This window comes from Alexandromys fortis, unplaced genomic scaffold, assembly GCF_014885135.2.
Source record: "Alexandromys fortis isolate MF-2015 unplaced genomic scaffold, M_Fortis_MF-2015_v1.1 scaffold_10, whole genome shotgun sequence".
NCBI classification, from domain to species: Eukaryota; Metazoa; Chordata; class Mammalia; order Rodentia; family Cricetidae; genus Alexandromys; species Alexandromys fortis.
In genome coordinates this window covers 9,897,441-9,923,698 of record NW_026067895.1, presented here as the reverse complement: position 1 = coordinate 9,923,698, position 26,258 = coordinate 9,897,441, and the positions used below count along the sequence as shown (strand labels likewise).

Sequence of the window (26,258 nt, the reverse complement as noted above, 5' to 3'; positions counted from 1 at the left end):
TTTTTTTTTGGCGGGGTGGGGGGAAGACCTGGTGTGGGATTTCTTAAGTCTGCCAAATTCTTGGAAGTTATTCTTAACCATGTAACTCTAGGGGGCCCCATGGAGGGGCATAGCAGGCCTTCTTGGTGCATAAAAGAAAAAAAAAAAGCGGCAAGATGGTTCCACAGGTGCTGCTTGCCACCGAGGCTTACGGCTTGAGCAGGAGCAGTTCCTGCAAGCCGTCTTCTCATCTCCACGTACAGTTATGGCCTGTACACAAACACCCACACTCACAAACAAATAGCAAGTAAATAAAAATTGCCGAGGGGGATCTAGTCCATGCCTCACCCACTCGGCCACACTGTGGGTGGTCTAATTCCCGGGAAGGGGGGGGGGAACAATCTGACGGAAGTAGTGGCAAAGATAGGCAAGTAAGAACTGTTTTGTAATTAGATTCCCAAATGAGAAGGCACGAGACTTGTGGTTATTAGCTCTGTAAAGCCCTATGAAGCAGTGCTAAAGCTAAAGCCACAGTGGTGCCTGCAATTACTTCTTTTAGGACTGTCCCCTCCAAAGGGAACTGATTCAGAAGCTTCTTTTCAAGGAACACTTGAGCCATTGGGGCGGGGGGGGGGGGGGGGGGGGGGGGGGAGGCAGCCGACCTAAAGGCCTGAGGTGCAGCCACACTAATAACCAGGACTACATTAGCTTGCCCCTTCCCCCAACTCATAAATTACTCCTATTTCTAAGAGTGCTAACTTATAAACATGCAAACACACACTAGCACACAGCACAACACCCAAGCACAGGCATGTGCCTGCCTTCATCAACATTTTCTTGGCACGTCTCTCTGCCTGCTTCTTCACAGGGTGAGGAAACGGACACGGGTAAATCGCAGGGATCTTTCCTGAATTGAATTTGTGATTTGATGATAAAAGCTCTACATCCTTACATACTATAGGAAATAAAATCCGAGTTGCCCTTCTAAAGACCCTTTTGGGGACACAGAATGTATGTCTTTTTTTCTGTTTCATGCAAATAGATGCCCCCACTCCTTCCATTTTGTTGGACTGTCTTGTGGAGTTCCTTACAAGGACCTCGAAGGCATTGACAAGACTAATGACATGTCACATTAAAGTGCAGTGTGTAATTTGGAACTGGATTCTTTTGTTCTCCAAAGAATATCCTTCAGGCATTTGATGAAAACTGAAATCTGGGGGTTAAGTGGTAATGAAATATTGATATTAATTTTCAGAATGTAGGGATTATATGGCAACTGTAACGGAAAATGTGCTTGTCTGTAGCAATTACACACTAACGTAGGTGGGATAATGGGAAAAGCAGGTCAGGGGCTTCATCTCCCATGGTTAATGGTTCGGAAGAGCTCTTGGTTTATGTTCAGAAGTTTTCTATAAATTTGAGGTTGCCTCTAAATGAAAGGAAAGTAGAATGTCAGGCACCTGGCACTGCAGTAAAAATTACTGGGCTCCAATCAGGTCCCGTCTACCAAGCCATGCACCAATTCTCCAGCTGCTGTGAGCATAAAACTTGTCCACCCATCTTTCCTTCCTGTCCCCCATGCCAACCCTATTACTTTGGCTCCATGATGGCTATAAAGATAGGAGTCAGAACATAATAGTTTCTCTCTTCAGGCGATTTTACACACAAAACTGTTGCAGCTCAAGGCCAACTATGATCTGAGACTACCATGCTTAGTAGGCTCCTCTCCAGGTTTTTTTCTAAAGACTCATCTTTAGATTAAAGACTTAAAGACCACATGCATCTGAATCCCTGCCCCAGGTTCTGCTTCTATGGGAAGCAACAAAGACAGTTACATACCAGTTGTTTTCACTAGCATCAGTGACAATACTGTCCCATGCGATGTCAATGAATGCACTGTAAATCCAGATACTTCATAAATACATAGAATTCAATGTCTTCTAATATCCCCAGTACGGCAGAACTACATTGTTTTCTAGGAGAAATGTCCTTAGCTATCAGAAACAAGGAGAGAGCTCTGAAAAGAGCCCATTTTAGTATTCCACTTGTAGGATGCTTCAAAGTCCTGAGGGAGAATCTACTGTCATGATTAAACTTGTGACACCCTCCGTCTCCAGGTCTTGAGAAAGTCCCCTCCCTTCCTAAGTGTACTGCTAAAGCTATGGTCTAAAATATGAGACAGATATTTGCTTGTTAAGTTTCATTCATTCTTTCATTCAACAAATGTTTATAGTTTAATTCTCTTGAGAATAAGATACCAAGAAGAATTAATAAGAATTACAGCTGAGAGCTGGACCTGCCCTCAGAGAAGTCATTCTACTAAAAAAGAAGCCACAGTTAACTTAAGGCGCTTTAGACAGGTAGCTGGAACTCAATGAACAGTGGCAAAAGCTTCAGAAAAAACGTCAACAAGGTGTTTTACAAACTCACAGAAGGAGGTGACAATTGCTAGCCATACCAGCAAAGGCTTGGTAGAAGCCTTTGACCAGGGCCTCGGCACAGCGGGTCTGGAGCAGGCCGTGGTGATGTGCACAGCCAGGTTACTGCTTGTTACCACGTAGGCCGATGAGCCTGCCTTGCTCTCCGTGCTTTAAGAAAGCAGAGCACCTTGACAAATGTGTGTCATAATCAGCAATTATTGATCGAGGAGACATTTTTATGGTGTTTTGGGAGTAACTGAATTATATGCACTGATGTGTTCAATTTTTAATTGTTTACCAGTTCACTGGGAGTAAAAATGGAGCAATAAAACAGATGATACCCTATTCCTTGATATCCCCACTCTCCTTGAGCATGACCTTCTGCTAGGATCGCCTTAATCACTCAGGATGAAAGACAAACTCTAGGGACTTTTATGATGCTGCCCATAACACCCATGAAATGTTTCACTGTCACTGCGGATCATACACCAAAAATAAATTGCACATAAACATGTTTAATCACTGGAGAGTTTGACTCACCACCAAGACATGGAAAACATTCTGAAGTTAATCACCCCAGCTTCATTTAGAGAAAATGACTGGGAAAATGGTGCTTAAGACCCTTACTATCCCCCAAAGGATGCTATCAAACACAATCCACCCAAAATTATGAAGGCATTGTGAAAATTAGATAAGAAATGAATACAGCCCCACCACGAATCATCAGTTCTATGCCTATTTTCAAAACACATAAAACAAAAATGATTAAAAACATGTTAGTCTTGGCTTAACTGTAGACATGAAACACAGAAAGAGATCTATTCAAGGAATCTCCCAGCTTCAGAATCACAGGCAAATATTTCAAGTAACAGAATTTTTTTTCTGGGCTTGTGAGGTGGATCAATAAGTAAATGTGCTTGCGGCTAAACCTGATCACCCGAGTTCAATACCCAGGCCCTAAGGTGGAGGGAAGGGGCTGCCTCCTACAAGCTGCTCTGACTGACTTCTATATGTGTACACATATGTGTAAAAAACCAGAGAAATGTGAAAATTTTTACTCCAAAAGGAGATCATGCACTATACATAATTCAACCTTTCCCTACTAAGCGATGGACCTCACTTTTGTCTTTCACAGCAGTACTCTGCATTTGATTTAAACAGGACAATGACAGAACTTGATGGCAAATGCCCGACAGAATGATGGGAGTGGGAGGGAATGCCAGCGGCCATTACCCCACACCTCTGCCCATTAAGTGGAGTCCAAAGCCATTATCGCAGAGAACAAGGGCATAAAAGTCTGTCTCCAGATATTATAGAGAAATGTAATAGCAGTCAGGAGATAATTGAGGAATAAAGGAGCTACCTAAATCAGTGCCTGACTGCATGGTTTTGGATGACAAAGACATGTCCATGGAAGGCAAAGTGGCTTCATTAAGATCACACCTCTGGAGAAAGCGGGCTGTCACCCATCCCCAAAGTGTAGTAAAATATATAGTGTAGAGTTTAAAGGTTATTCCCTCGACACACTAATTGAAGTGTCTATCGTGATACTTCATTTTTATACATATCATAAACAATAATGTTTACTTGATTATTACTAATGAGATCTTTAAAATCCCATTTCACTCACAATAGTAAAATATGGGTGTATGTATGCATATGTATATTGAAGTTTGTATTTTATGAGTATGTGTGATTTTGCTTGCATTATGTCTGTGTACCATGTGTGTGACTGGTGTCTTCAGGGGCCAGAAGAGATCATCAGATCCTCTGGAACAAGAGTTACAGAGGACAGTTGGAATGTTGCAAGTCCACAAGTCCAATTACACTTTTTCTTGGGCTAGCTTTAGCCCCCTATTAGCCATTCCTTGCTGGCATCTGTGTCGGAACAAACATCCTGGGAATCATAAGTAAATGTTGGAAATCTAACTTAGCAGTCACTAGCTTCCATCAAACTAAAAGTCAAGAACGAGATCAGAGAGCATCTGAGACATGTAGAGAGATTCCGCTCCCCCCCCCCCCCATCATGCTTTAACTTACACTCCGATGCCTCCACCAATGTTATTTTTAAAACGCTTTGGCTGATAAATCTTTGTTCTGTTACTTACAAACTGCTTCCATGTTGGAACACTAGATTTGGTGAGATCTAAATGTATGTTCCATGACCACGATCACTTATATTTGTTCCAGAATAAACCATGCCTTTTACTCCTTGAGGCAAGAGCTGTTTCTTTTGGTCACAGCAGAGCTACTCCTTGCTCTCTGCTTCATTTCCTGCCCTGACTTCTCTCAGTGATGTCTGTGATAAGCACACGTAAGCCAAATGCATCCTCTCCACAGGTTGATTTTTGGTCAGTGTTTTATCACAGCAGCAGAAAGCAAACTCAGTCCTGTTAACATAGTGTAACCAAACAAGATGGTCTCAAAAGATACTACTGAAAAACATAATGTATGTTTGTACCATATAAAACGATAGATATTGGTGAGGAACGAGGACTATAGATGGAGATCACAGGGACTACGGAGACAAACCACAGCCAATCAAAATGTTGAGTTGTACAACCAAGTTCCGATAGCTACATCTACAAAAAGCTCCCACACCCAAGGCTCAGGAAACATTTCAAAAGAGGCAACGAAAAGGTTGTAAGCCAGAGGATGAGGGAATTTTCTATAAAATTGTGTCTCTTAGTAATGTCAGAAGCCACTGACATAAAGTCTCACCTACATGACTGCCTAAACATGAACTGGAAATGACAACAGACATGCCAAAGTTGACATGGAGAAAGCCCATAAGGCCTCAACCCCGCACAAAGAGCTACCGGCGACTAGGGAATGCTGAGAGCAGCAGAACACACCGATTGGTTATGCTCTCATGTTTGTGTTTGTGAGTGTAAAACAATAGTGAATGAAAACAGAGCAAGAATGGGAATATGGGAGGGTTTGGAGGGAGGAAATGGAAGGGAGAAATATTGTAATTATAATCCCAAAATATTGTATTGTTCTCTCTCTCTCTCTCTCTCTCTCTCTCGTGTGTATGAGACTATACACCTTCAGAGGTCAGAAGGGGACCTTGAATCTCCTAAAAATTAAGTTACAGTGGCTGTGGGAAGTACAACATTGGTTCTGGGAAACTCGAGTCCTCTAGAAGAGCAGCAAGTACTCTTAACTGTTGGGCCATGTCCCTGCGCTTTGGATAGGGAGTGGCTCATGAAGCCCCACCCCTAGCTGACGCACTATTAGTAGCTGATGGCTGCCAGGAAAACGGCAGTCTTTTTTTTCTTAGGAGGTATTGTGGCTGGTATATTGCTTAGGCTCTAGTTGACTGCCCCACACCCATGTGTATGCCATCAGCACCAACTGGATTTAGTGGTAATTAGAGAGACAGAGAGAAAAAAAAACAAAGGATATGAAAGTTGGTGAGGTATTTGTTGTGGGGGAAGTGTCCAGGGGAATAAGGAATGGATATGACCATTGTATATATAAAATTATAGTGTATACAAATATATATGTAAATATGTATATAAATGGATATACTTTGTGTGTATATATATGGATATATATTGTATATATAATTACCAAAGAGTAAATAAAAATGTTTTCTAAAAAGCCATGATGAAAATAGAATTGGAATTGGGTGATGAAGGGCACCTGGATTTTCCCCATGCCATAATGGGCATACACAGGCACTGAGTGATTCTTGGGAGAAGAGTATGTTGAGATTATTATTTTCATTCTCAGCATTTCAGATTCATTTTACCAGAAAATCAAAAATAGGGGTAGAAAAATGTGCCCTTCTATAGGATACTAGTCAAAGATTGTCAGGAACTGTCAATGAGTTCTGGGGTTGGAGGCTTTCCTCTGCCAACTAGCTTGTTTTGGGGAAGGGAACTGGTCCATGACATGAATGTGCTGAGAACTCAGCCAGTGGTAATCTCCATCTCAGTACACGTGACGTAATATAAACATATTGTTTTCATAAGAGATAAGCGCATGGATAATAATTGCTTCTGAAAAAGAAATAGGATACACCAGGGAACAGGAAAAGCTGCCAAATGGCTAAAGGTCTAGACCCATATTTAACCCAAAGCCATACAAATTAATGTTATGCTAAAATTAGAATTTAAACATGACACCAAAAATAAAAATCTTAAGGAAAATGCCAACATGGATTTAATTACATAAATCGTTCTAAATGTTAAAGTATCCTGGGTAAGGAACTTACACGGTAGAAGCGTTAAGCGTTCAGTGAGCAAAGCATTTGCTGTACAAACAAGGGGATCAGAGTGTTTAGACAACGCCCCCCAGGACCCACCTAAAAGCCTCAGATGGTGAAGATGGGGATCCCTTAAGCAAATCTGGGTTCGAGTAAGCGGCCCTGGTTCAATGTACAAGGTGAAAAAGGAATCAAGAGAGATTCCAAGGTCAACCTTATGCTTCCACATGTATGTGCAGACATAACTACATACACAGACACACAGACACACATGTACACATGCATTCAAACATACATACACCCCAAAACATGAAAAGGGAAAACGTGGTCTAAAGTTTTATAAAACCAAATAGCTTAATAGAGTTGCACAAATTTTTTAAGTAGTACACCAAGGAAAAAAATTACCAGTGGCCAACGAATACATGGGAGAAAAAAAGTCCAAGCTGATAATCAAATAGAATGTCAAAAATGTCAATGCTTTCACAAAATGAAAATGTTTATGTCATATTTTATAATTTCTAATATTCAATATGTAATTCATGTATATTAAATTGTTGATCTATTATTAAGTCTTAAATTTGCACATATACCTTAGGCACAGAAATTATAGTTTTTCCCCAGAGAAAAAAATTATAAATATGCACAGGATTTTAGTGAGAAGGACATTGGTGCACTGTAAGTACAAAAACAACGAAACAAAATGAGGATTCACCTAAACATTAAAACTGATTGGATAAATTGTGATATACAGGTATTATGCAATTATTAGTTACTGTGATTAGGAAGAATCACTAAAAGTAAAGATGGGGAATCCTCCCTTACTGTAAAAATTGATAATGCAGGCGAAAAAGAGTACTGGAGCCCAGTTTACTATTTCTATAAACACATACTACAAAGAAATTTGATTCAAGACCTATATTATCATCATCAACCATGGTTACCTACACAGAATGAAATTCATTGACTTTTGGTTTTGTTTCTCTATAGTTTCTAAAGTTTCTAAACTCCCTGTCATGAACATTCTAAAGTCTTTTTTAAAAAAAATAAAATGAAATTTGTGGAAGTCAGAAAAAAAGTTTTCCAAGAGTCTGTGCTACCAAGAGGAGGGAGCAAGCACAGTGTTTCCAATAGAAAATAAATCTGAAAGCCAAATTTAGCCCAATGGACTTTCTGTTTATTGTTCCCTCTTGGATTTTTTTTAGAACTTTAAAGACCCAGAAAAGTGCCTCTAATTATACCGTTTTGAAGCTTGAGAACAATTTGTTCTGACTCTCACTTATTAACTGCAATGCATAATCTTATTTGCCTGCTGGCAAATTTGGTTTCCCACTTGTGTTAGAACGGAAGACAGATTGACATGCAGGTTTATGTAATTAGTTCCTATAAGTGATTCTCTCTCCTCTTCAGTTACTGGAATCAGTATGCATGCTGGCCTTACCGAAAACACAAAACTAAACAAAACAAGCCCCAAAAGAACAACAACAAAACCAGATTCAAGGGCGCACTCAGAGGAGCTGGATAAAACCCGAATCCCAAGTCCCAAGCATCCTTTATTATTTGTCCCCGAGAACAGTAATTCTTGCTGGAGTAGGGAAAGGGCAGGCTACCTTTTGCAAACTTGATTATGTCTCAGAGGCTTTCTGATAAGTATCTAATGGAGTGGGATTCAGACACAGGCCCATGCGTGTGCCTGCACATGCACACACAGCAGGGATTCCTGTGGTCCAACCCTTCTCACAAGACTGTGCTGTGAAGGCCATCAGTTTGGGGATAGAAACCTCAGGGAAAAAAATGTCACAAAATGTTTAATTAACCCTTAAAAATACTCTCTTGATGAGAAGACTAGCAAGTGATTTATTTAGGGGTCACAAATTCTAGTGACATCTTCGAAGCTGAGGTCGTTTCAATTCACTAACTATCTTTTATCTAGGAGTTCATCAAAATAAAAAAGAAACAAAAAGATGCGTTCCTTTCTTTTTATTTTTGTGAGACAGGGTCTTGTCATGCTGTTCAAGCTGGCTTTGCACTTTTAGGTTCAAAGTAGCCTTCTGCCTCAGCCTCCAGAGTAGTTGTAACTGCCTCATAGGCAATCCTGTTCTTCATGTTTAGAATGTGATTTTCTTCCTAACTGAATGGATAAACAGACTGTAGGATATCAGTACAACGAAACTTCTTTTTTTCTGTGCTAACAGAAAGCGCAGGATGAAGCCACAGGAGACGAGACGGAGGAAGGCGAAATCAAAGACCATGAAGAAGACTGGTATGGACCAATGAGAGTGCGGGCAGAAACAGGAAGAGCACCAGAATTTTTAGGGCAGAAAAAAAAAACCTTTTTGTTTGACGATGCAAGGGCAGAAGCATTTCGTTATGCGTTTGTGAAAAACACACCGAATATATAGCTCAAAAACGGATCCTAGCGCTGGCGTTGTAGCCCAGTGTGCCCAGCATGAGGGGGAGTTTGGGAAATCTCAGGGCTTGCTGTTCAGTTTTTCTGCAACCCTAAAAACCCTCCAAAAAGTCACTGAAAAGCAAGAAAACACTAGCAATGCAAAATTTACATTTATATAAATTAACATTTATATATAAAGAGAGGATAAACTTACTTCCGGTTCACAATCAGCCATTCTCGAATATAAGTCTGCACACAGTCCCTGACATGAGGATCCAGTTCAACTCTAATTAGGTGAAAAATAAAATAAAACAAGTTATTATTGAACAAGCGTGATAAAATCAAGGGACAAAACATCACTTCAAATCTGTATCAATAAGAATGCTAGGGATGTTCTTGTCCACTCATTTCAAGTGTGTGAAGTATTATGAAGTATTCCCAAGGCAATGACATTTGTTCTTTGATGAAACAAATATGTGGGCATTTTATGCTCTGTGAGTTTCTTTGTTATAGAGAATTGCTAAACTACATCTATGCCTGAAGGCAGTAAGGCATAAGTAGGGAGCTATAATTAAACACTAAACAAGAAAAATAAGTTCAAATAGTCATTTCTAATGGAAAAAATTTGTTTGCTCTTCTGTAATTTTGTTAGGGCATGCGGCTTTCCATTCAGGAAGCCGAGAACAGCTGTCTTAGGCTTTGATGACTCCGCAGATACAGGCGTGGATTCCTGTCATACCTGCTGAGAAGTGTGCCATTAGGGACATTCTCCGTGTGTTTCACAGTCTGGAAATCAGAAGTAATGATGGTCGCAATGCTTTTGGGATTGTTAGAAATACATGAGTACTAAATAGGTCTAAAAGCTGTAAATTTTTATATAAATATTTTTTGATATTATAATAGGATTATATCATTCCCCCTTTCCCTGTCCTCCCTACAAACTCTCCCATGTTCTTATTCAAATCCATGGCCTCTTTTTTTTAGTTGTTGTTATACCTACAAATGTATATGTATGCACACATACATATACACATTCACAGATACAGCTGTCTCAGTCCATATAATGTTACTTGTATGTGTATGTCTTCAGGGCTAACCATTTGGTATTGGAAAGGCAATAGGTGTGCTCTTCCCCGGGGAAGATTATTTCTCTGGCTCTCAGCATTCCATAGCTGCCTATAGTTCTTTGTCTGGGTAGAGGCCTCTGGGCTTTTACCCCTTCCAGGTTATACTACAAATCTTAATTTTGCATTTGTAAAACAGGGATGCCATCATTTGGATCTTGAGTGCCTTCCTAAGGACCACATGTTAAAGTCTTAGTCCCTGGCATGACACAATCGAGAAGTGGCAAGTTCTTCAGGACATGGGGTCACATAGAAGGTCTTGATCACTGGACACTGCCCTTGGAGGGGACTGTGGGACACTGCTTTCTTCCTCTCTGCCTTTTTCACATGGCCGTGAAGTGGTCACAAATTACTTCTCTTGTGCTATCATCTCTCACCATAACACTCTGCCTCTATAGGACCAAAACAAAGCAGTCAACCAGCGAGGGACTGAAAACTCCCAAACCATAGCCCAAACTAAATGCTTCTTCATTTCAGTTGATTCATCACAGGAAACAGAACAGAACTCACCATTGGACTACCTATCAATATGAGACCAAATTCTACAAACGTTAGATATGAGATCTCTTGGCCTTGACTGCCCAAATCCCAGCTCCGGTCCACACTGACTCCGTAATCTTATGGCAGTCACTCAGTCCTTCTGTGTCTCAACATCCTCACCAGCAAGTGGTGAGAATAGTAAGAGCACCCCCTCTAGAGAACCATGATGAAGACATGATGCTAGTGTGCAAAGCGCCCGGAAGAGTAACTGGTTCATAGTAAGAACCCTGTGCTAATTGAGACTTAGCTGACATTTGCCATGCACTGGGAGCTGACTTAAGCACTTCACATGTATGGATCTGACAGGCCAGGCACTGCTGTTATTCTTGTGTAGAAGAATGAAGTGCTAAGAATATTAATCCAAGTAAGAGACCAAGTGGCTGAGCTGGGACCTTCAGGGCCTGGCTCATGACTACCACAGTTCACTATTCAACGCAAGATCTGAGTGAGGCACAGGGTCTTACCCTCGTGGTGACCAGAATGCCCTCCCTTGCCTGCCTTGCTTACGCGGAAGACTTTGGCAACAGTCATCAGAGAGGTAACACATTCACCAGAAGTCATAGCAACAAAACTGTGTCTCGCTCACAGAATGGCTCTGGGAAAGACTGCCTTCTTTATCAAAGTTTAAAAAGTCGTCTTCCTCCCTGGAAATGTCCTGAGTTTCATACCAATTCTTTACATATCTGGCCACATTTTAAGGCAACTAACTGGAAACATTCACACCGATAAATAATGTGACTCTAGCAAAGGTGAAGAAGTGTTGTCACTGTGGAAACCACCCCTGAATAAAGGGCCTGATGCTGAGGAAAGGTTTCCCAGTGAGGACAGAGATCTGGGTTTGGGGGAATGAGTGTTTCCTACACGGAATAGAGCTGCACACATGGCTAGCTTGCTATGTTAAGCAAACTGACCCGAGAGCAGAACAAAGGGACTTCCCACAGCCCAGTTGTCCGGTCACCTTCAACTGTGCAGAAACATAACCTAACACAAAGGCGCCTCAGAGCAACGCGGGCAGGTGTCATGTTTTGACATCTCACTCCTGGGGCTTTTGGGGGAAAATGAGAAGACTTAAAATGTTCAAGGGGATGCGAATCTTAATTTTGATTTTAAAAGGATGGAAAATAAAATTTAGTCAGAATCTCCATAAAGCCAGGGGTATTCACTCTGCGGCTGCTTATGTTTGGTTCAGATGTGAGTGGTTGCCTGCGCCACGCTCAGCAACTCGGCTCTAAATAGCTGTGTATTTGCTTTACGGTGCCTCTGCTGTGTCTACCCTTCACAAAACTTCAGCAAAGGAAGGGTGTTTCCCTTCTTCATCTTTTTTCCTCAGGACACAACAGATGTTCAATAAGCATTCCTGGGAACTTAGGTTATAACTCCATCCAGGCCTTTGTATGGAAACAAATAAAATGCCTTTACAAGCCTTTTACATTCATTTACTTTGTGTCTATGTGTGTGTGTGTGTGTGCACACGTGCACGTATGTTTATATGTGGCAAAGAGAGGACAGCTTGAGCGAGTCAGCTCTGCGAACAGAGCTCAAGTTATCAGGACGGCAGCTGAGGGCCTTTACCTGCTGAGCTGTCATACTGGCCCAGAAAATGCTTTCTGTAGAGGCCTTTCAATACTCGTTAGACCCTTGACACTCTGCAAATAGAGACCTCAAGGCTTCTGGAGGTCACATAACTAGCCCATGGTCACTAAGCAGGAAGCCAGCAGTTCAGTTCCAAGGCCTGTCATCTTGGCTTCTTTTGGACTATCCCATCCCATTCCACTGCATCCTTTTGAACTGTAACTGTGTCTTAGTTCAGACAAGGCTTTCCAAAGCCTTTGGCAAAACCAATTTAGAAACCGTGTACAGCTGCCTAACATGCCCGAGGCCCTCTGCTAGGTCCTCAGTACCATGAAACAACAAAACAAACTGCCTACATCTAGGTTGCAACACTGTATTTGCTTTGTGGTTTTAGTGGATTGAGTAGTTTTGTTCCTTTTAAAGTGTGTGTGTGTGTGTGTGTGTGTGTGTGTGTGTGTGTGTGTGCGCGCGCACGCTCTGATGAGTCTGTGTGTATACACGTGGAGGCCATAAGTAGATGTTGGATGTCTTCTTCAATTACCCTTTAGTTTTTGAGGGAAGATCTCTCAGTGAACCAGGAGCTCACTAACTGGCTAGACTGGCTAGCCAGCAAGCACCCGGGATACATTCTGCCTCGCTTACACTAGAGTAGCAAGGGAATGTCACCATGCCTGGCTTCTTCTGTGGATGCCGGGGATCTGAACTAAAGTCCTTTTGCTTGTGTGGCAAGCACATTTCCGTGTGAGCCATCTCCTCAGGCCCTAAAATATTTTTTTTAATGAAAAAAGTTCATTAACTTCTTGTCACACTAGGAATCAAATCCAAGACCCTGCACACGCTACACAGACATTTCACGACTGGCCTACAGCCCATCCCCCACCCCAACCCAAAGCTTGCTTCTTTTCAAGAGTCCTTCAAAGCTAAGCCTGTGGCCCACACCTGTGATCCTGGCACTTGGGAGGCAGGAGGGTTGCGACTTTGAGTTTAGCTTAGGCTACACAGTGAGACTCTATCTCAAGAAATAAGAAGGAAAAAGAGGTTCAGAATCAGCACCCTTCCCCTCTCATATGTTAAGAAAATGATTTACCCTTCCTCTGGCAGAGAGGGCTGCAAAGTCCTACATTCCTTGGGTGTGAACGCCACATGCAAGTCGTCATCCGTGAGGTCCCCCAGCTCCTGGGCCAGCTCCGCATCCAAGCTGTTTAAGTGTGTCATCACAAGTCCTTCAAAGTCCACCGGCTCCACGGGCTCATAAAGCTGAGGCTGGAGGGAGAGGGAGAGAAGAGGGCCGTTCCCACCAGGCTTCCTTGGTGGAGTGCACAGACACACAGGCACGCAGTAGTGGATAGAGCGCACAGCCCTGCCCGCCCCTTCCACTCAGAGGTTCACTTTTAGCCTAAATGCCGGAGAAGCTGTCAAACTGCCGTGGTGACAGGAGAGGGAAGGGAAGGCAGTAGCGGAGAGTCAAGTCACAACACGATGAGTAATTAAAATCACACCCTAAGGCAGAATTTTTCTCCGCTTAATTGCAGCCTGATGAGGAATCCTGAGGAGATCCAAAATGAGATCACGGGCTTGGAGGAATTTTTGTAATTTCTCCTACAAAAGCTCTCTGAGGCCATGTTTTGTTTACCCAAACACAGGGAAAACGAGAAAGCAGGCAATTTTCCAGAAACTCAGGCACACACTCCTCTGGCTGTGTGCTCAGACACAGTGTTTCCCTTGGCCCTAGAAGGGAACCGTCTATAGCCTGCTCAAAGCCAGTACTTCAGACACAATCCCGGCTGACAGGGAGCCAGGCTTGCGGCTAAAGCCCTCTAGGGCTGAGACGTCCAAACACTACCGCTTCGGAAGAAACTCACTGGACTGAAGCTGGGTAAGCAAACCGTGAGTGTCTGCTGAGGAGAGCTCTCCTGTCTTTGTTTCATCCTCCCACGGAGGGTGACATGGAATACAAGAGAGGATAGAAACTCGGGGTAACTGAAACAATGCTGCTCTTTAATTGAAAGTATCAGGAATTGGCAACATTTTATCAGTCCCCTATGGCATGCAAAGATCCAGGAGCCACTGCCTGAAGGCAGAGAGGGACACTTAGATCAAGGAGATTGGCACAAGAATAACCATAGCCACAGGGCAGAGGCTGCAGCTCTCTGAAGCGTTCTTCTATGGAAGACTGTGTGGAGTCGCCAGCCAGGGAACACTGCTCTCCTTTACCCCCAGAGCATCACAGAACAAAAAGCTCCAGATTCCTCACTTGTGCTAAGGGAGGGCAGGCTTGAAGGAAGGGCTGACCAAACTGGTTTTTCATCCCCTTGAGTCTACATACCAGCAGCCTTTCAGCTGGGGTGGAAGAAGAGCAGCTGCGGAAGAGGCAAAGGGCAAAAAAGTTTCCAGAATGTAACCATGGCTTTCACCTTTCCCACCTTTCCCTTTCCTTTGTCCCTCCCACCTCTGCTGTCCTGGTAGTAATGGAGACAGGAATAACACTGGAGAGAGAAGCTAGATCTGCCTTTGGTGGCTATTCTTAGCTGTCAACTTGACTACATCTGGAACCAGCTAAAACCCAAGCAGCTGGGTAGACCTGTGAGGGGTTTTCCTTGATTGGCTCATTTGAGACAGGAAGATACACCCTAAATCCAGATCCTTTGGTGTGATATGACCCACCCTAAAACTGGGCCACACCTTGCAATGGCAGCCCACATAAAAGGACGTGGAAGAAGGAAGCGCTTCCTTTCTAACCTGCTCGCTCTCCAGCAAGTTCATCTGTCCTGAAGCTCAGGCATTCCTCTACTGGTATTAGAACCTACTTGGTTGGTATCCCAAAGACCAGCTGAGGGGCCAACCTTGTGGGCTGAACAACTGCTGGATTCTTGGTCTTTCTGTCCAAACACAGTCATTGCTCTGTCAGCAGGATGAAATGGAGCCAGGGCAGGGGCTTACAGGATGGAGCTTAGTAGCTGCAAGCAAACAGCTCCCCTTGATCATCAGTTGGCAAGAAGACAGGAAGGTCTCCCCTGGTTCTGACCTGAAGTCAGCTGAGGAAGGAGCCACAGTACTCATGAGGGGCCTTTCCAAATCAGTCTCACTAGAACCCATGGAAATACACTGGGTTAGTTATCCTCCTTTTCAGATGATGTGATAATTCACCATTGATGACATGGCTAGGAAGTAGCATGTTTGGAATTCAAATATAGTCAGGTTTGTATTCTTAACAACTATAATCTCGATTGTTTTCTCTTATAGGGCTTCCAAAGAACCAGTATTTTGTAAGATAACTAAAAGATAAGAGAAATAGTTAGGTATGCATCAGAACAGTTAAAAAAATACATTTACAACAACCTATAAATTCTGCTCAGAACTTCTTGTGGGACTGAATGCTCAGAGTATATTATGAGCAACTCAAGCACTGGTAATGAAATGCATTTAAAAATCATTGTGAAACACAGTTGAACCTGGTGAATGAGCACTGAGCACTGGAAAGTCGAAGTCTCGAAGCAAAACATATCTGCGTAAAACTGTCAGAGAGAAAAGATTCCAGTCCGGCTAAAATAAAACACTTGCCATGCTCCTGAAACTCGAAGCTATGAAAGGTGAAAACTCTGTACCTGTGATAGGACAGATGGTCCAAAGATCAGGAGCAGACAATGGTCTGCCCCATCATCTGGCAATTACTCAGACAGAGATCCCAGCAGACCACCCCACCTAAAATAGCATCTCATCTGTACCATTATTCCCTTTGCTTGTTTCATTCTTCATAAGCCCTCCTGCCCTCACCACAGCTGACAGTCACTTGTTTACACCCACCTCCTATTCTAACACGCTCCACAAGAACAAACAGTGGGGTTCTTTGCTGCATGAATGACTGCTATCCATAGCTCTTGGAGACGTTCCTGGTACAGAGAAAACCCCAATAAACATTTCCTCAATGAATGAAAAATACAGTCACCACTCGACATTTAGCAAACAAAGCTAAAGGCAGAAAGTTTCCTCTCCTTTCAGTGATTTCAAAGTATTTTGTGACCTACAAGAAGCTTGCTCTCCTGCCACCCCAACGGAAATCTTCCACTGATGCCACTGTAGATGTGGAGGTGGCATTATGACCGTCATTCTGTTTTTTAGTAAATCAAATGTGTGTGTGCACATGGCACAAGTTGGTGTACACACATGTGAAGGCCAGAGGCCAGCCTGAGGTTTTCCTCAGGAGTCATTGGCCTTGTTTTTGGATGCAGGAGCTCTCTCTGGGACACGGGGCTATTAGAGGAGGCTGGTTAGCCAGTGAGCCCTGGGAATGCTCCTGTCCTCTACCTTCCCAGCACTGGGATGATAAGTAGGTGCCACCACACCTAGCTTTTTATGTGGGTTCTGGGGATTGAAGTCGGGTCCTCATGCTTGAGTGTTAAGCACGGTTCATACCGGGCCATCTCCCTGGCTTGTTCTGATCCCTGTTTACAGCGACCATAACAAAGTGCCGCTCTGCATGCAGAATGCTTGTGTCTTATCCTCTACCATGAACGTGCGTGGAAGCTACACGGGAGCACTTCATTTTCCATCATGTCCCTCCAGTACAACCAACAACACAGAACAGCTAACTCTGGAAAAAAAATTAAGTGACAAAGATCAACAGAATCAGAGGCACAAAGGAGGTTCAGAGTGAAGAAGTCAGAGCTCAAGCCATGCTTAGCTGGCAAAGAAAAAGGGTGCTGTGTTTCACAGAAACCAGTGTGCACACAGGAAAGAATGCGTCTCAGGCATGAGACTTGTTAAAAACATGAATGTTAGACGTACAAACAAGTCCTGTAGCCATGGTGCTCAGGTGCTCAGGTGCATGCCCAGGGTGTGGCTTTTTACATCCTTGACTTCACGCAGAGCTATCGGCTGTCATTTCACTTCAGACTTTTCTATTACTGTTTTGAGAAATAATATATTTTTTCTCCATAAAAATGTACTCAAGAATATTAATCACCACACAGATCCAAAACCTCTCTTCTATGCACCTATTATACCTTCTACTTTTAATAACCAGAGAAAAGGTTTAACATTTTACAGTTTTAATGCAAGCATCAGGTGTTCAGTTGTTTGCTTATGTAGATGGTTGGCACCAGATCTCTGGTTAACCTGCTCCCCTGACAGTGGCAGCAGAGAATGCCAAAGCTGGTGGGCATCTCGGGCCTGAACATGGGATGGCCAGAGGCCATCTCTCTAGCTCTGTCCTCAAAGGCAGACCCAACCCACCACTGTGTCTGGAAATCGCATTGTAAATGATAGCTCTCCTTCATATTAAACATGCAAGAAAGAAAAGAAGTTTACTGGGCTGGAGAGATGGCTCTGAGGGAGAAACAGCTTGCCCTCAAGCCCAGTGACTTAAGTTCAACCCCCAGGATCTATGTGGCAAGAGGAGAGGACAAGCTCTTATAGGTTGAACTCTGACCTCCACTGGCATGCCGTAGCACACATGTGCATGTGCACACACAAAACTGGTGTAATCTTTTAAAAAGTAGCTTATCTATTTTTAAAATATTTGTATGCACAATCATCATAGCAGGCATTTATAGCTAGCATTAAAAACAAAAACTGAATAAAACAAAAGGCGACAATACAATGTACTGCTTCCACTCATTTATCAGATCCATGACAGGGAGCTGGGTTTTGTGCGGATTACCTACAGGTGTATCATGTGGTCCTTGCTTACCGCACATCTGCAACTCAGAGCATGCAGGGCAACAAAAGAAACCACCCCTGAACATGCCCTTTGCTATTTGGACGATGCCCCGCTCCCCTGGGAATCTTTCTCAACCTGTGTGTTTGGGGACCTGCCAACAGTCTGAGCATTGTTAAAATATTGTTGGTTGTTATCCTTTGGAATTCTGACTTAGCTGTTTTCAAGGCCGGGGGGGGGGGGCTAGAAGTATAAAGAAGAACTGGGTGTTTCTGATGGACAGTCAGGGCCGAGGACCCATCTCCTGGGTCTTCTCAGCTCCTCCAGCAGCTTTTGCCTTTACAGAGCATTCTTCTGAATGTCCATCACATTTAAAGCCAGTGTGGTCCTCCGGATGACTTGTCTTCTCAAATAGATCACAAAGCCTCACAGAGCTGGAATCATCCCCTATTTACCTTTTAATAACAGACAGGATCTCTATAATGCCAAGTACCTAAGGCAACAATACTATCCACTATTTACACAGGCTCCACTATGGAGCTCTACATTGATACTATGGAGGTAACATAAGCCGCCAATTTTGTAGAAAAGGGAGCTAAAATCTTCAGAGAGGTTAAATGGCTTGTCCCAAGTTAGATAGCCAATAAGTGACAACCACCTTTTACCTTGGGCTCATCTGAACCCAAACTCTTTACTCTTGTCAACAGCAATGACTGGGCTTCAACTAAATATATTTCTTCACCAATCATTTGTAACAACATATGAGGTTATGAAAATGATCATATTACTAAAAGCAAAAGAAACCGTCAAACTGCACTTGGTCTTATTTTTTTAATTAGCCAAAACGATGCCCAAGCAGTCTAGAATTCAGCCCGTGATTTTAATATATTTTCTAAAACTCCATCAGCTTGAGTGTTAAGTCACTCCTCTGCCTTGCTAAAAATGACTCTTACACTCCACTACTTATCTCGGAAAAGAATGTTCTCAAGGTAAAGGAAAATCACCTCGTAGCCTGGTGATTTCTCCTGGGAGCCTTGTCTGAGAAGACGGCTGCAGGGGAGGCGTAGTCACACAGTCCCACACCACCACACGAGAGCAGATGATGCCAGGGAGCTGGGGTTTTCTAAAACAGGGCACAGATTTGAGAAGGTAGATCAGGCATCTGGACTTCCACAGACAGAAAAAACAGGGCAAGCCAGAGCCAGGGAAAAGGACTGAGGAAACTACATTGTAACAAGCGGGAAGAACATGTGGGGAACAGCTATACACAAACAGGACTAGGATTGAATGACCGCCATCAGAGGAAAGGTGCTGGTAACATCTTAACCTTTTGCCTGCTTCCTTCATACCTTCTGTGGAATACAGGCAGCTAGCCACATGCTAATTTGACTTCCCAGCTATTGAAGTAACTCATCAAAATGCACTTTTGCCAAAGCCTTCTAAGGAGACAGCCAACTACTGAAAGACACTTGCAAACATGACATTGTTTTCCTATGTAACTTTCCATTTAACAAGGATGTCTCCCGCCATAATGCAAGGCTATGGTGTCACGACAAAGACTGATTACGAGACAAGGGGTTAAACCTGCTAACTTCCTTAAAAACCTCTCCACTGTGTCCACACTGTTCCCCCAGCAGCTGCTACAGAGAGCTCTAGCCTTAATATTTTTTTTAAAAGCAATCACCAAAGCTCCCCACATTGTTTAAAATTTAAAAGCACATCCAATTACTTTTCAACAAATTTTTTTGCACACTTTGAAATACAACATTCGTCAGAAAACACCCAGTTAAGCATATATGTAACACATCCTGGTTTATTTACTCCAAGAACACAGGCACCACACACTTGGCTCTGGTTCTGCCATAACCTGAAGTTCTGAAGCCAACAGAAAAAGATGAATAAAAAGGGTGGCCTAGCAAGGCTCCAAAGTCATACACAGGGTTTTCAAAAAGCTGGCACCACAGGTAAGCTCTCACAGTGCAGGTGCTATATATTCGTTAGCACTGTTTCATTAATGACACAATGCATAAACTATATCCTTCGGAAATAATCACAGATCACGCCAGTAAACATACCTGCAGACACACAGTTAACGCGGCGGGGAAACTGTTACAGGCGACAAAATGGCGGATACAGGAAACAGGGGAAGCTTACAAAATTTCTAAGAGCAGAAGTGGTTTTGAAGTAATAACTAGAAACAGAAAATAACCTAACCTTCTCAAGATAACCACTAGATCAGCCAGAGAGTGTGGCTGTGGGCTGTGCCGTGTGAGGAAGTGAAGGTAGAGCCGGCTCAGCTCCCTCAAAGGAAGTGGCACCCACTTCTGGGTTGCAAGCAGCCTCAGTTAAGACAGTTTTGCTTCACCCGACACACAGCTGGCCTCCGGTCCATAAATAATATGGTACCCACAAACACTCACCAGTTGGCACCTTGAAAGGAGAATATACTATGTTTTAAAACTAAAGGTTTGTTCTCCGTGTGATAGATTTCACTGGAGTGAGGATCCAGGCAGGGCCAATTACAACCACAGCAAGGAACAGTGACTGCCTGGGATGGGATCGAGGGGATACAAAAGGGGGGGCACTCTAGACCTTGACTGAATAGAGGTTAAATAACTAATAAAATTCCCAGATTTACTAAACCATGATGCTGAAATTGATCAGTTTCACAGTATGTAAATTTCACTTCCAATAAAACTATTTCAAAGAAAGAGTTGTAAATTGGACTTTTGAGATTCGTGAATTAAAAATTTCCAACCAAAGCATGCTAAAAATAACGGTCAACGTCTAGGCTCCCCCCTTCCCAAATATGAGCTATAATTGGAATGGGTTTGAGTAGCCTGAAAGTCCCCTAAACAGAGAACATCAGAACCAATCTTGGGCTGTCTCGTTCTACGCACATCCTGTCTGACAGAGGAGATGTTTGATGTCTAAAGGCAGGCAGAGTCAAGACGCCGTGAGCAGAGAATGCTAGGTGCAAAATGAGCTAAGACTAGGTGGGGAGCAGCTTAGATGCTGGGCACTTCGGTCCCTGACCACTGGCCGAGCAAACCTGGAACACATACTTACTAGCTGCAGGGAGGGGAAACCGGATGCACTTATGCTGTGACGATGGCACTGTCCGAGGTTGGGTGGGAGCGTAAACTGCTTTCTGATTTCCGACGATGAATACCTTGAATTAAAATAGAGAAATCTAAATTATTATTTTAAAAAAAAAACACTGCAAAAATTACCGTGTTCTCTTTGGTTGAGCGGTGAGCAGAAGAGACTGAAGTGTATTTAGAGGTCGGTTAGTGGAGACTGTGGTTTCTGGGCACCAAATGTACCCTAGAGCGATTCACAGGGGCCAGAACACCTGCAGTCATGGCCGCCAGCCTCTATTTGAAGGCAGAAGGCAGAAAGACCTTGAGGTACAATATAAATATCCTAAACCTTTGACCCCCGGCTGCCCAGAGGAGCGGCCACAATGAAAGGAGGGCTCCTTTCTGACTCTACTTACCTGCCATTTTAACCCTGCCTTCTATGCAGGCAGCTGAGGCTTTGGCTTGGCTGATACTAAAGCAGTATGCACCAGAGACTGTCACATGAAAATGCCCACTTCCCTGCAGGCACCTTCACAGTGAGACCCAGAATTCCCCAGCATTGGGTTTGTTTGTTTTTTTTTTCAACAGCTTCCAGGAAAATGACCCAATGACATGGGAGACACTCATTTGCTAGGTTACTGGAACTCACAAATATTTTCTCATCATATCATTTGATGGTGGCTGACTTTTCAAACTAGTTCCCAAATATGTACTCATAGCACAATCAGGTCAAAACACATGAAGTCAGAATCATTAATGGATACCACTAGAAACTAATCAGATTACTAAAGATCAAATAGGCTGTATATTTGAAATATTCTCAGTGTCCTACCAAAGCATATGTAAAATTGAAACCCGATGCTTCTATGTACTATGGAGCTATAAAAACATAAACAGAACTTACATTTCCACCATGACAGTGTCTACGGCATGATCATTTGGTTCCCAGCCTTCTGTGTGAAGCACAGAAATGGGCAGGATATTGCTAGTTGTGATCAGTACTTCTTCCTCCACAAAAGCACCCTGTTACCTTTCCAAATGCCTCTACTCATCTGTGCACTGCTTAGGCAGAAATACGAACCAAGTGGTAGATACATAAACCAAGGTGGGACCACTGGGTTCCTCTCCTGGGATTCGGAATGAGGAAGAAGTAAGTGCCTGGCATGCATTCATGCTCCTACTGGCTCTTGTACTAGGGCCTGGTAAAGCATGGAAAAAAGCTAAACAAAGGATATTAGATTCAGAGTTCTTGTTTGGAAGGGAAAAAGTGTGTGTGGGGGGAAGTGCTGTAGGACAATGGTCTTGTACCCTGTAAAGATTTCTCTGCTGTATTGGTTTAATAAAATGCTGATTGACCAGTAGCCAGGCAGGAAGTATAGGCAGGGTGACCAGAACAAGAGAATTCTGGGAAGAGAAAAAAGGCTCAGTCTGCAGTTGTCACCCAGACACAGAGGAAGCAAGATAGGAATGCCTCACCGATAGAAGGTATCAACCCACATGTCTAATACAGAAAAAAAATTATGGGTTAATATGTAAGATTAAAAAGAAAGCCTGAGCTAACAGGTCAACCAGTTTAATGTAGGCCTCTGTTTATTTCTTCGGGACTGGATGACTGTAGGACCAGGTGGGACAGAAATCTCTGCCAATACTAAGGGGCTTTAGAATTCCCAGAATAGTAAAATGGTAAAATCTACAGACTAGAAAGTAGATTAGTGGGTGACAAGGGTGAATGGGATTAGAGAGCAATGGAAAGTTGCCCCGAGCAGAGTTTCTTTTTGAACTGATGAAAATGTTCTAAATTCTGCTGGTAGGTCAGTAATTCTGACCATGTTAGGTGTCACTGAACTGTGCACATTACATACATGTGAGGTGCAGTGCTGTATCTAAACTGTGGCAGATCTAGATAAGAGTTACAAGTGTCAGTACAAAATAAGGGTAAATGCAGAAATAACCTAGTCTAGGGTGACAACTAAGAATGGGGAAGTTTGGGTTTTGCCTCCACATGTTTAGTGAAACTGGTTTTAATCAGAAATTGGAACATCACCAATTAAAAAAAATCAGATTAGATTGTCCCAAGCCAAAGCTACCTCACATAAATAATAATCTAGCATGTACTCAGCACTGCAGGAGCTCAGATAACACACTGGCCATCAATGTACACACTTAGATGCTGCCTGTAGTCACAAGAGAGCCTGGACAAGACAACAGGCCCGGCCCTCATCTGGACTTTTCAAACCTTCCTGCTGACCTTTTGTAGATAATTCAAGCTTTCCCAGAAACGTCTGCCTTCAGTTCCTCCCCAAGACTTCTGCTGTTGTCTCCGAGCTGCCTAGCACCTTTCTCATCAAAGGCATGGTGGTCTTTCTGAAGTGGGAACACTAGACAGCATGTCTCTAGCCCCCACATTCGGTGAGGTCATGGCAATAGAATTATAAAGTTATGATCAGTACTGTCTAAAAGTAAAATAAGAAGGGGTAGGGATGTAGTTTTGTGGCAGAGTGCTTACCTAGCACACTCGAGGCGCTGGAACCAATACCCACCCAAGTTATGGTGTTTAATGTCCTTGAGACCAAATACAACTGCTTACCAGCAGAGCACACTGCAGAGACTCATCATTCCCCTTTGTAATCACGTGGCCATGTGGAAGCTGTAGCCTGATGCTGCATGTGGCACTGGGAGTATCCTGATGTATGCTGTCTACCAGGGAAAAGATCAAAACCTGGAAGTATAGTTTTTACTGAGCACGCATCACTTCTGCAGCACTGTAAAGCCAAACAACTGTTCGTGGAGTCATCGTGAGTCTCTCTGTATGTGTGCATTAGTTACTTTCTGGTGCTGTGATAAAACATGGACCAGAGAGAATGTGTAGAAAGAAAGGGTCCAGTTGGCTTACACTCCCATGTCACAGCCCATCACTGAGGGAAACCAGGGCAGGAACCCAAGGAAGCAGCTTGAAGCAGAGATCATGCAAGAACACCACTAATGGTTTTCTCTCCACAGCCTGCTTACTTTGCTTTCTTATATAATCAGAGACCCCCTATTTGGGCAAGGCACCACCCATCATAGTCTGGGGCCTCCCTCACCTATATTAACCAAGAAAATGCCCCATGGAACTGCCCACAGGACAGTCTTACGTAGGAAATTTATCATGTGAGGTTCCTTCTTCCCAGGTCACCCTAGTTTCTGTCAAACTGGTGAATAACCATCAACACAGTGTGGAAATATCCCCATGGCCAGCAAGCTTCTCAATAATCGCAGCAAGAGAACTTGGTTGCTACCTCATTTGAATTCTTTTTCTGATATGAAGCTGCTTAAGTTCATGTCTCAAGATTTCTCACATGGGCAAGGCCATGTTCCATCGGATTTTAAGAACTTGCAAAACCATCAGCAATTACATTTGCTGATTTGAAACTTCAATCCCTAGTGACTGTTCAGTGTCCTTCTGTCCAGAGTGGCCCTCACTTCTGGTTGAGCCTAACTTAAAGGACTGTGCCCACACAGCTAAGCTGGAGTGAGCGGTTAGCTCTATAGTAATGGTCATACAGGACCGTGTTAGTATAGAGGCATTTACCTCTGCCTTGATTCTCAGAGCCAATCTGACCTGTCCACGACAGGTTTCAGGATTCCAGACTTGTACCATGGAGATAATTCTGTACTGGGCTGGGTCAACCTTCTCCTAAGGAACTTAAGTGGTTTAGTACTAGACTCTTCTTTGTTTTCCTAAAGTTAACTGGAAGTGAGCCTTGCGATCTGTTTAACACGTCACCCTCGTGGGGAGTCAGCGCGGTGACGAGGGACTGGCGCTAGTGGGCAGGGAGAGAAGTTCCCTGTTTCCGTTCAGATCAGCCATGACCGTGACAGACATCTGGGACCAAGACTCCATAAACTAACTGCAGAACTGAGCCTGCCCAATGCAGTGGCTAGGCCATTTGCACCAACCTAGTATTGTGTAGCTGCCTCGACACACCTGCTCTGAATCAACTCTGATGGCACGGTCAGAAAAACGGCAGTTTAAGCCAGCAATCCTGACTGGTTTTTACAACCCGAGAGGCCAAATATTTGCTGAAGCTGCATAAGAAAATGACTGGCTCACCATTTGCTCATCAAACTCTGATGCAACGACCAAGCACCAGGTCCTCAGCTAAGCGATGGAGACTGACGATGAAGATGCATTCACGCTCCTAGGAATCCTAATCCAATGGGTGGTGGGTGAGAGGTGGGCAGAGAGGCCATGGGTTAATTACAACATTATAAATCTAATGGGGAAATGTGTATGGTTTCTTGTGAACAGACGACCCGGAGTCACAATTCTGCCCAGGGATGCCTAGGGGATGTCTGAAGAGAGGAGGCTGTTCAACCAGTTTTTGGAATAAAACCATTGGTGGAAGGAACCCAGATGGAGAGGAACACAGTGTAGTCAGACCACAAGACATCAGGTTTCCTCCTTCCCGCTTCAAGCATTTCTAACCACCCTGCTGAGCCTTCTTGGTGCAATGTGTATGTAGAAGAATGAAGTAGAGTAGGACCCCATGGGCACACAGTCCTGAGGAAGGCTGTCTGCTATCTGTCTGGGTTCAAGCACTCACTAGAGGCTGGGCCTTAGCTTTATTATGTGTGAACAGGAGGGACTGGGCTATGGGATCTCTGGGCTCCTTTCCAGTGCTGACTGCAAACATGGTGAGACTCTCCAAGTAGGACAATCAGGACCACAGCCGCACCAGCAGCTGCACTAGGAAAACGCAGGGCCCCAGAGGCTTCTCTCTGACTTCCCCCTCTGAAGGACACTGTTTCACTACATGCGGATATGCCCAGCAGCCGGGGCGGCAGGGAAGATTAGTTTTTATTTTAATTTTAAAAAAGAACCACTTTCCCCATCCTTCTCTGACCGAGCACCCAAACAACTCCACCTTTTCTCAAAACTTATTTTAGCTTAAGTAATGGGAACCAAGAAGCTGCACTCTTCCTAAGGTAACAAGCACTCAGCCCACGGCTCCAAGTCTCCCTCTCTCAGGGAACTCAAACTGACTTAGTGTTACATTCATCCTTTCCCGAAAGCAAGGCTCGGTTTCCATCAACAGTGTCCAAGAGCAATTATGCCATTACTATTGATGCAAATTTTCTATCATCCCGGGCGCAGAGCCTTGTGATTCTGTTTCCCCTCCATCCTGCAAAAGCTCTAACTCTGTCCTCAACAGGACAGACCCTTTACTCATTGCTATTAAAGTGTTGGTCGCGTTAGTATAATTCACTAACCCCTTCATTAGCCCAATAAATGGAAATAC

The 26,258-nt window shown here is 43.5% G+C and overlaps 1 protein-coding gene across 3 annotated transcripts in view; it reads right to left on the bottom strand.

The window, feature by feature from the left end:
• Nucleotides 1-26,258, bottom strand: part of Dock8 (dedicator of cytokinesis 8) — a 184,598-nt gene that overhangs the window by 120,693 nt on the left and 37,647 nt on the right. For 2 of the 3 annotated variants that reach the window (XM_050157606.1, XM_050157613.1), the window contains exons 2-4: nucleotides 20,963-21,065; nucleotides 13,325-13,500; nucleotides 9,216-9,287 (exon numbers count right to left, since the gene is read on the bottom strand). In XM_050157606.1, coding sequence (XP_050013563.1) covers nucleotides 9,216-9,287; nucleotides 13,325-13,500; nucleotides 20,963-21,065 — 351 coding nt within the window. Of the gene's footprint in view, nucleotides 1-9,215; nucleotides 9,288-13,324; nucleotides 13,501-18,897; nucleotides 19,017-20,962; nucleotides 21,066-26,258 lie in introns of those variants that run through there. The other variant, XM_050157623.1, reaches the window with a different exon arrangement.